Raw genomic sequence first — 11,217 nt, forward strand, 5'->3', positions numbered from 1 at the left:
CATGCGCACAAACCGCAGTCGGGGGAGTCCCCGCGACGGTGGCCCGCGCGGACAAGATACCTTGGAGCCCGGCCCTCGGCGTGGGGGAGCTCGCGGGTCGCTCCCCGGTGGCTTCTGCGCCCGGGGTCCCTGGAGGCCTTCCAGCCTCATCCGAGGACCTCAGGGTGAGTGTTGGTAACGCACCAGACTTCCCTTCAGGACACAGTCTAAGCGTGCGCACAAATAAGCATTAATTACATAAGAAAGCGTGTCTGCCTGGTAGAGTTACCGGGTAGTAGAGTGCGTTCCCCCAAGTACTTAAAAGGCGTGCATAGCTCACGTTGTTTCGGTTTCTCGCAGCCCTGCCCTCTCCTGCCTCTATCAGAGGCCTGAACCTGGGGACCCTAGAGGGCCTTTCAAAGAAAAAGAATACAAACTTTATCTTATTTTTGCAAATTTTACAAAAGCACAAGACCAGAGGAACATGCGAGAGCCCAAGTCCTGGGAAGTGGCTGCACAAATGGGCCCTTAAAGCTGGTGTTTCATTAGATTTGCTCTTTCTCCTTTTTTAAGATTTTGTTTATTTTGAGAGGGAGCGTAAGTGGGGTGAGGGACAGAGAGAGAATCTCAAGCCGACTCCCTGCAGAGCATGGAGCCCACCTCAGGGCTCCATCTCACCACCCTGAGATCATGACGTCAGCTGAAACCAAGAGCCAGAGGCTTAACCCACGGAGCTACCCAGGCATCCCAAATTAGCTTCACTAGCAGCCCTTCTAGGCACTCAATTGGTTTTCTACAGAATCTGTCCCTCTCCCTCAATCATTCCCCATTCTCCGTGCCCTATTTTATATATACAAAGGATATTTCATATTTAAAAACAACAGACCAACATGTATCCTCCATCAGATGGAGAGCTCCAGGTCAAGGCTCTGATAATAGCTTCTTGTTATTTGGCACCAATAATGCCAGGCACTAAGGGAGACCACTAACATAAATAAAGTAATAATCACAGCACCTCTAGAAAATACTTGATGAAAAACCCCTGATTATCTTTGAACCAAGCATTAGAAAGGCTAAAATATCATGCTGAAATGGAGACTAAGATTTGAATTAATTTGGAGTTTGGTTTCATAATCCTTGGCTCTTCTCTTGTATGAAAAATATAAAGTGAAAACTCTGACATTTTAGGAGCTCAGTAGATGCTGAACAAGGTGCAAATGTGCACAGACAAATGCCCTTTCCTAAGATGGGCAACTCTGGGGGGGTCCTCTACCAACACTGTTGGGTGCTACTCCAAAACAAGTTGATAATTAAGTTGAATAATTATAAAGGTTGTTTCCCCATCGTCATGGATAATTTCTCAATTCTCCATGAAAGGAGACAACCCGTAACAAAACACTGGTAGAAATCAACAGCTCCTGCAACATAAGGACTGAGTTTGTTTTCTCTCAATCTTGCATGCCTAGCACAGTTACTGTATCCGTGCTGAATAAGGGTTTGCCCAGTACTTTTATTTGGAATCCTCGAACAGATACTAGAAGAGTCCATAGTTGATTTCTGGACATGCAATTCTTTATGTTTGTATTAAGAATTATATGTTATGCATTTGCATGAGTTACATATTATTTCTGGACGAAGAGACAAGAACTCACACCAAAGTTGTACCATCTTGAGAAACAAATAGGAAAGGACAGCCTTAGGCAATTTTGCAAAAAGCTTATTTTTCCATTTAAAGGAAACCGCAGACATTTTGGGTGGGAAGATGCCCCTTTTCAAATCAGGGCATTTTTCACAACAACCAGTGAGATGAGGGTTGGTACCACTGCTTACAGACAGAGAACAGAACTCTATGAGGCCGCGCAGGGAGAGGACTAGGTTCATAGTCCAAGTAAGGGTCAGTACACAAGATGCTTCCGGTTGTCGCTCGGAGACGGAACCCACTCTCTTGGGTCAGCCACTTGCGAAGAGCACCTGCTGCTTTGGGAGGCGACCGGGAGTTGCTTGTAGTCACACGGATACCAGGACTCCTTGGGGACCTCCGCAGCCTTGCAAGGCGCGCCCGTCCCGAGCGCCACTGCGCCTGCGCACATTATCCCTATGACGTCACGGACTGGCGCTGTGACGGCGGCCGCTCTCATCATCTTCATGACGTCAGGGACCCTTTCGCCCGCCCCCCCCCCTTCAGGGGCGATTGCGTCTGCGCCCGGAGCAGCTGGCGGCTTCCGGTTCGGTGACCGCTCCCGGGGCTGCGCTTCCGGTCGGCCGTGTGCGCGGCTGCGCAGCGGGGCGCGGGCGTCGGAGTCCGCGGGCCGCGCGGGCGGTAAGTTCCCCGGGACCGCGCGGGCGCCGTCCCTCGTCTTCTCGGCCCGCCACATGCTTTTGGTCTCGAAAGTTCGTTTTTGTTTCCGGACAGAAGGTCTTTCAGGCCCGCTCCCCGGCGCGGTCACAGAGGCGGGCCCGGGCCCCTCGGGGACCGCGCGGCGCCGGAGGGCGGCCGTCCCTCGGGGCGGGGTTCTCGGGCCGCGGGCGAGGCTCGGGGTTGTCCGCGTCCGCCTCCCGGGGCGCGCTGGACCCTGCGACGCCGCGGTCGCGCACGTCCCGACTCCGGGACCTCGTCCTCCCCAGGCCCGCGGGGACGCTCGGCTCCGAGAGGTGACGGGACCGTCCCCGCGGCGGCGTCCGCCGGGATCGGGGCGGGGGTCCGCGGGGGCGGGGGTCCGCGGGGGCGGGGGTCCGCGGGGGCGGGGGCGGGGGTCCGCGGGGTGCGGCCCCGGGGCAGCCGCACGGACGTCCGGGGGCCCGTTTCTCTTCTTAAGTCCGTCCGTCGTCGGCCTCCGGGCTCCCTGTCCTGGCCTTTCCCCTCCGCGGACGGCTTCCCCGAGCGGCCCGGGGGCGGGTGCTGTGGGGGCGCCGCTCCCGGGGGGGCCCCGCGCAGTCAGGGGAGGCAGGCGGGTCGCACGCTCTCCGGGAAGCGGCGGGGCGGTCGCGGGCATCCAGCCCGTCCTGCTCTAGGCTCTGCCGCGTCGCCTGAGGACAGCGGGGCGGCCGGTGGTCGCTGTGTGCGTTGTTAGCCTCCACGGTCCTGGTGGTGTCCGTCCCCCGCGTGTCCTGCTGCGCCGTCCGAGCCCAGCGCCCGCGCTTGTGTCCCTAACCCTTTATACAGCGTTTTATTTTACTTATTTTTTTTATTAAATTGATTTATTTGTTTTCAGAAAAACAGTATTCATTATTTTTTTTTTTCTTTATTTGACAGAGATCACAAGTAGGCAGAGGCAGGCGGGGGCGGGGGGGGGGGGGCAGGCTCCCTGCTGAGCAGAGAGCCCGATGCGGGTTCGATCCCAGGACCCTGAGATCATGACCTGAGCGGAAGGCAGCGGCTTAACCCACTGAGCCACCCAGGCGCGCCAGTATTCATTATTTTTTCACCACACCCAGTGCTCCATGCAATCCGTGCCCTCTCCAATACCCACCACCTGGTTCCCTAACCTCCCACCCCCCGCCCGCCACCCCCCGCCACTTCAAAACCCTCAGACTGTTTTTCAGAGTCCACAGTCTCTCATGGTTCATCTCCCCCTCCGATTTCCCTCAACTCCCTTCTCCTCTCTAAGACCCCATGTCCTCCATGCTATTCCTTATGCTCCACAAATAAGTGAGACCATATGAGAATTGACTCTCTCTGCTTAACTTATTTCATTCAGCATCATCTCTTCCAGTCCCGCCCATGTTGCTACAAAAGTTGGGTATTCGTCCTTTCTGATGGAGGCATCATACTCCATAGTGTATATGGACCACATCTTCCTTATCCATTCGCCCGTTGAAGGGCATCTTGGTTCTTTCCACACTTTGGCGACCGTGGCCATTGCTGCTATAAACATTGGGGTACAGATGGCCCTTCTTTTCACGACATCTGTATCTTTGGGGCAAATACAGCGTTTTAAAACGTTGCTGCGTCCGCCGGCGGTGCGGTGCCGGATTAGCCGAGTTTGCTGGCCGCGCCGTCCAGGGTCAGCCCGTGTGCGGGCGTCGGACGCCGCCTGGTCTCACCTTCCAGGGGTGGACCCCGCTTCACACCCACGGAGACTGGGCGAGGGTGCGGGGCTGGCCCGTGTGGAGCTCACGGTGGAGCCCCCGCTACACTCAGGTCGGTCGGACTCGGGGGCCCGAACCCTCGCCACACGCTGTTCAGTTGTTCTCACGAATGTAGACCGTCGGCGGACAGCCTCAGATCCAGACAATAAAATTAGAGAACGTTTACAAGGAAATCCTTTTATGTGTAATGTTCGATGGAAATCCCAATATATTTGACTTTTTTGTACATATTTTTATTTTCTTGTGCAGTTTGACACTTGATCTTAGCCAAAAGGCTGAGAAGCGATTTTCTTGTCCATTTTAAGGAGTAAAAACATTTGTCTCCTCATTTCATCCTAACTCTGGGGCCCTTGTTACATTTTTAGTAGTTTTGGCGCCCATGTGTAGGGTCGATTTCAGTGTTGTTATAAAGTAGTTGAGTCTTTCCCTGGAACTTGTTGAGGGGAACTGAGACCACGTAGACTATTCAAATAGATCAGAAACTGTGTACCCATCTCGAACATTCCAAGAAGTGTTTCTTAATATCCTGTGTTTTACGTAAATGTCATATACGAATTGTAAGCAGAGCACATCGCATAATGCACTGGCTTGAGGGGGCGCGTTTTGAGAGGTAGACGGTGAGCACATCTGACCCGTGTTTCAGTCAGTTATGCAGATGAGACCGGGGGAGCAGTCACTGTATTCAAAGATCAAAGGCTGGGAAAAGTGGTCTCTCATGGGTTTTGTCTCATGGTCTACCTGACTCCATAGAAGCGGAGTTTCCTTTGTCAGGCATTGGGTGAGAAGTGTGGCCTTTTTCCCCAAAGGCCATCAAATGGCTGTTGTGGCACTTTCCCAATGCAATCATAGCTGCTAAATGTTTTTCACAAAACTGAATCCCACGAGGCATAGTGGGGCTGGGGGTGGGGAGGGTTGTGCCAAGTGTGACCAGCCCCTGGCCTTTGCTCCTGTGCTTCTCCAGGAGCTCAACTCTAGTCGCTCCGTAATTCACTCCACAAACAAACCTACTGTGTACCAGGCACTACTGACGCAAAGTACTGCTCCTGACCTCCGGGGCTGGCAGTGTGGTGACAGTGGTACCACAACCAGCTGTTGGATTTCTTGTGCCAGCTGTCAGACAGTGCGGCCTGTGCTCCTTGTGTGCTGTCTTGTTTGCTGCCATGGGGAATCTCCTGGTCTCTGAGAGTACAGTGCATCTCCCTCCTCCCTCCCTCCTCCCTGCTCTCTAGGGGACACAGGGATGTGCCAGGAGGGGTCTAAAACCGCAAGATAGGACACAGTTTATATTCCTGGAATGCACATTTTTACTTGAAGTCTTTTTTGGAAAAGTTAGTTGATTTTAATGTTACATAATGTAAATCATATAGTAGCTCTGATATCTTAGAGATTCTGATAGAATTTGCTGGGCTGCCTGGGTGGCTCAGTTGGGTAAACTTCTGACTCCTGATTTTGGCTCAGGTCATGATCTCATGGTGTGAGGTGGAGCTCTGTGGCGGCATCTGCACAGGGCAAGGAGCCTGCTTAAGAGTCTCTCTCTCCTGCTTCCTCTGCTCACCCCCCCTAAAAAAATTGCATGAATATTTAAAACTTCAAAGAAATTTCACAGTTGTGGTGATCACTTTGGGAAACAATCTAGACCCTAACCCAACAAGGTACCTGTTATTTCCTCTCTGACTTAAGAAGATGCTTCAGTGAAAAGCTGTCTCATGACATTTTACTTTTGTTAAAACACTTAACATTTTATAATAAGTTCCCGTTAGATCCCCTTTCTCTTTATAAAATGTATGCTTGCTCTCTCTCTCTTTTTTAAAAATGTTATTTATTTTTTTGAGAGAGAGAGAGAGTGAGAGAGAGCACAAGCCAGGACAGTGGCAGAGGGAGAGAGAGAAGCAGGCTCCCTGCTGCAGGGAGTCCGAGCATCTGCACCAGTCCCAGGATCCTGAGATCAGGACCTGAGCCGAGGCAGATGGTGCACCAACTGAGCCTCCCCCCCCAGGCGCCCCAGAACTCAAGCTCTCTTGAGGCAGAAACAGTAGGGAGCCTGGCGCATATGTAGTCAGTGAATTGTTGGGGGGTAGTTGCATGTGAATAGGAGCAGAAAGGTGTGCTAATGAGTTTAAGTTCTAAAGCCATTGAGTAGCTATGATAAAATAGAGTTAAAAGAGGTAGGTCAGGTAAGGATTTCATAGGAAGGGTGTTCTGAGTTGGGTTTTGGGCACTGGAGTGATTTGGCTTTGCTAACAGTGAAGTGAAAGTAAACACAGATAATGGGCTTTTTTTGGCTGAAAGAGAAGATAAGTTCTTTGGGTGAACTCCTACAGTACCCGCAAAGCCAAATTTCAATTCAGTGATTTGTTGAAAACGCCTGTTTTTGATGCTGTGTGGTGGTCTGACAGAAGAGGAGGAGAAGTGTCAGGAAAGGCCCTACCTCAGAAGCCCAGAAATGAAATGAATTGAGCCTTGTTTTTGTGGTTGTGTTATTCCTTTGCACGTTGAGCTAAATGAGGAATGGAATCATTAATTGAAAAGAAGTTGGAACTTAGGGAGAAAGACAAAGTGGTCAATTTCGGTATTGTAAATGTACAGAAAGGGGCTGGTTATACTTTTGATAATAAATTCTAAATAGGATGGAAGTAAAATAGTTGATTTTCATTAAATGTGGAGAATGAAAAGAGACAAGTTTCTAGCATTAATTTGGTTTCGTTTAGCAAGCGTTGATCACGAATGAGACACTATCTGTAAGGTCTTTACATGAAATGTTGAATTTTATCTTTAATTGAAAATTACTCTCTTTTTGCCTTCCTAGTTAAACCAGAGAATTCACCATCGCCTCCATGGCCGCCTCGCAGACTTCACCAACTGTTGCATCTCATGTTCCTTTTGCAGACTTGTGTTCAACGTTAGAACGAATACAGAGAAGTAAAGGACGAGCAGAAAAAATCAGACACTTCAGGGAATTTTTAGATTCTTGGAGAAGATTTCACAACGCCCTTCATAAGAACCAAAAAGATGTCAAAGACTCTTTTTACCCAGCAATGAGACTTATTCTTCCTCAGCTGGAAAGAGAGAGAATGGCGTATGGAATCAAAGAAACCATGCTTGCTAAACTTTATATCGAATTGCTTAATTTGCCTAAAGGAGGAAAAGATGCCCTTAAACTTTTAAATTACAGAACGCCCACCGGAACTCGTGGAGATGCTGGTGACTTTGCAACAATTGCATATTTTGTGTTGAAACCAAGATGTTTGCAGAAAGGAAGTTTAACCATACAGCAGGTAAATGACATTTTAGACTCAATTGCCAGCAATAATTCTGCCAGAAGAAAGGACCTAATTAAGAAGAGTCTTCTTCAGCTAATAAGTCAGAGTTCAGCACTGGAACAGAAGTGGCTTATACGGATGATTGTAAAGGACTTAAAACTCGGTTTCAGCGAACAGTCTGTATTTTCTGTTTTCCATAATGATGCTGCCGAGTTGCATAACGTCACCACAGATCTGGAAAAGGTCTGTAGGCAGCTGCATGACCCTTCCGTAGGACTCAGTGACATCTCCATCACTTTATTCTCAGCCTTTAAACCGATGCTGGCTGCTATAGCAGACATTGAGCGGATCGAGAAGGACATGAAACACCAGAGCTTCTACATTGAAACCAAGCTCGATGGGGAGCGCATGCAGATGCACAAGCAGGGTGGGGAGTACCAGTACTTCTCCCGAAACGGATTCAACTACACGGATCAGTTTGGCAAATCTCCACAGGAAGGTTCTCTCACACCGTTCATTCACAGTGCTTTCAAAACAGACATACAGATCTGTATCCTGGATGGCGAGATGATGGCCTTCAACCCCAACACACAGACTTTCATGCAAAAGGGGACTAAGTTTGATATCAAAAGAATGGTGGAGGATTCTGATCTGCAGACTTGTTACTGTGTGTTTGATGTGCTGATGGTTAATAATAAAAAGCTGGGACGTGAGACCCTGAAGAAAAGGTATGAGATTCTTACCAGTGTTTTTACACCAATACCCGGTAGGATAGAAATAGTGCAGAAGACACAAGCTCATACTCAGAAAGAAGTGATCGATGCTTTGAATGAAGCAATAGATAAACGGGAAGAGGGGATCATGATTAAACACCCTCTGTCGATTTACAAGCCCGACAAAAGAGGTGAAGGATGGCTGAAGATTAAACCAGAGTACGTGGACGGGCTGGTGGATGAGCTGGACATCCTAATCGTCGGGGGCTACTGGGGGAAGGGTTCCCGAGGGGGCATGATGTCTCATTTCTTATGTGCCGTAGCAGAGACACCGCCTCCTGGTGAAAAACCATCGGTGTTTCATACTCTGTGCCGTGTTGGTTCAGGTTACACCATGAAAGAACTGTACGATCTGGGTTTGAAGTTGGCCAAACACTGGAAGCCTTTCAATAGGAAAGCTCCACCGAGCAGCATTTTATGTGGAACGGAGAAGCCAGAGGTGTACATTGAGCCCTGTCATTCTGTCATTGTTCAGGTTAAGGCCACAGAGATCGTCCCCAGCGATATGTATAAGACTGGCTGCACACTCCGTTTTCCACGAATCGAGAGGATCAGAGAAGACAAAGAGTGGCATGAGTGCGCCACCTGCGACGGGCTGGAGCAGCTTCGCGGGAAAGCCTCGGGAAAGCTGGCTTCCAAACACCTGTACGTCAGCGACGGCGATGAGCCACAAGAAAAGAAGCGGAAGGCTGCCCCGAAGATGAGGAAAGTTATCGGAATTATTGAGCACTTAAAAGCTCCCAACCTTTCTAATGTAAACAAAGTGTCTAATATATTTGAAGATGTGGAGTTCTGTGTCATGAACGGCACGGATGGCCATCCGAAGCCCGACCTGGAGAACAGAATTGCCGAATTTGGTGGTTACATAGTACAGAATCCAGGCCCAGACACGTACTGCGTCATTGCCGGGTCCGAGAACATCAGAGTGAAAAACATAATTTCTTCGGACAAACATGATGTCGTCAAGCCCGAGTGGCTGTTGGAGTGTTTTAAGACCAAAAGCTGCGTGCCGTGGCAGCCTCGCTTTATGATTCACATGTGCCCGTCGACAAAAGAGCATTTTGCCCGTGAATACGATTGTTACGGTGACAGTTATTTTGTTGATACGGATTTGAACCGACTGAAGGAAGTGTTCTCAGGAATTAAAAATCCCAGCGCACAAGCTCCTGGAGAAATGGCTTCTGTGATTGCTGATTTAGAGCACCGGTATTCCTGGGACGGCTGCCCTCTCAGTATGTTTCGGCACTGCGTTATTTACGTGGACATGTATGCTGTTGTTAATGACTTGAGTACCAGCATCGTGGGAACAAGATTAGCCGTTACAGCTTTGGAGCTTCGGTTTCATGGAGCCAAAGTGGTTTCTCATTTAGCTCAGGGAGTGTCTCATGTCATCGTTGGGGAGGATCAGAGTCGTGTGGCAGATTTAAAAGCTTTTCGAAGAACCCTTAAGAGAAAGTTTAAAATCCTGCAACAAGATTGGGTCACTGATTCAATAGACAAGTGTGAATTGCAGGAGGAAAATCGGTACTTGGTTTAAAGCTAGCTTTTCTGTGGAGGAAAGCCTGTGGTCCGGTGGCCTCATTGTGATGAGGAGTCCTGATAAAAAATGAAACTATATTTTATTTTTAATCCCTTAAAATTTATACTTAAACAGCATTATGAGATACAGAAAAACAATTTAAATGTATGAGATAGATAAGACACTGAATGGACCAAAGCCAAGAAATAAAAAATTCTTTTAGCCGTGTGGTATTTAGTGACTTTTAAAACCAAGATGAAATAAACAGTTTAAATAAGAGACATTTATATAATATCCCTACAGAGATTTTGACTCAAATATTAGTTACATTCATGAGCTTTTAGAGTCATTAAAAGTATTGATCTAAGTGGATTTTCCAAGATCAAAATTTTAATAGTTTTTATCTAATTACAGCATTACAAGAAAGAAGCAGAATTGCTATAATCGGACTTATAAAAAATATTTCTTTTAAATTGAAGGCTAACATTCTTTCCAGTGTGAAATGTAAACAAATTTATTTTTTAAGGTTAAGGGCAAGCTTATGAATGAAACCTTGTTAATGATGTCATTAGGTAAATTAGGAGAAATAACTTAAAATTAGATGAATCTAATTAAAAGAAACTTGAAGTTTTAAAGTACTTGGCCCACTTTTTTTTTTTTTTTTCCTGCAACAGAGTATGTTTTAAAGAGAATGTTTTCACGTGAACTGTACTCCAGGATAGATCGTATTCACAAGGAGTGGTTTTCCTAGATGTAATCTGTTGAGTACATGTCAAGATGGCATAAGTGTTGTAACTTCCATTACAGAGAGGTAAATTGCTCTGTTTACAATGATTTTATCCCCAGATTATTTAATTTTGTGTAATATGTATTATGTCTGGATTTATATACTAAATTTTAGAATGCAGTCTATTCATTTTGAAAAATATGTTTTCATGACATCTTTGTGATACTTGAAATATAGTACCCAAGGAATTATTATTATTATTATTTGTAAATAATTTGAAATTTTATCGATACAGTGGAACAAATGTTATATTTCTTTATTTAAATAAAATATTTAGTATACTATTAAAATTTATGATGTATTTATTTTAAAACAATTCATAGTAGTTATTTCAATCAGACATTTTGTTATTGATATAATTTTTCACCAATTCAAATCAGGTTCCTACTTGAGGTCTTTTGTATTTTGTATGACTGAATGAACTTTATTAGAAACTTAGACTTGGGACAGCTGGGTGGCTGAGTCAGTTAAGTGTCTGCCTTTGGCTCAGGTTCTCATCTGAGGGTCCGGAGACGGAGCCCCCAGCTCACCAGGGAGCCTGCTTCTCCCTCTCCCTCCGCTCCTGTTATCTCTCGCACACATTCTCTCTCTCAAGAAATAACACTTCAAAAAAAATTTCAACATATATTTTTATAATACCCATTGAGGAAAACTATAAAACAGATACCAGTAAGGGAAATAGGGGGAAAGGTACATTATTTTACCACCAAAAATAGTAACATTCACTATTTTAGGTTATTGATAGTATGGGAAGTGCAAAATACATTATTTACAGTGTAACAGATAAAGATAAAACTGTAATGCTGTATT

At 46.9% G+C, this 11,217-nt stretch overlaps 1 protein-coding gene across 1 annotated transcript; it reads left to right on the forward strand.

Moving 5' to 3' along the window:
* The first annotated feature begins 2,197 nt into the window (after positions 1 to 2,197).
* Positions 2,198 to 10,691, forward strand: LIG4 (DNA ligase 4). The gene is made up of 2 exons (XM_059144284.1): positions 2,198 to 2,299; positions 6,875 to 10,691. Exon 2 carries the CDS (start codon positions 6,903 to 6,905, stop codon positions 9,636 to 9,638), a length of 2,736 nt encoding a protein of 911 aa, XP_059000267.1. The 5' UTR covers positions 2,198 to 2,299; positions 6,875 to 6,902; the 3' UTR covers positions 9,639 to 10,691.
* Positions 10,692 to 11,217: the final 526 nt, after the last annotated feature.

The sequence above is a fragment of the Mustela lutreola genome, chromosome 13 (assembly GCF_030435805.1).
Source record: "Mustela lutreola isolate mMusLut2 chromosome 13, mMusLut2.pri, whole genome shotgun sequence".
NCBI classification, from domain to species: domain Eukaryota; kingdom Metazoa; phylum Chordata; class Mammalia; order Carnivora; family Mustelidae; genus Mustela; species Mustela lutreola.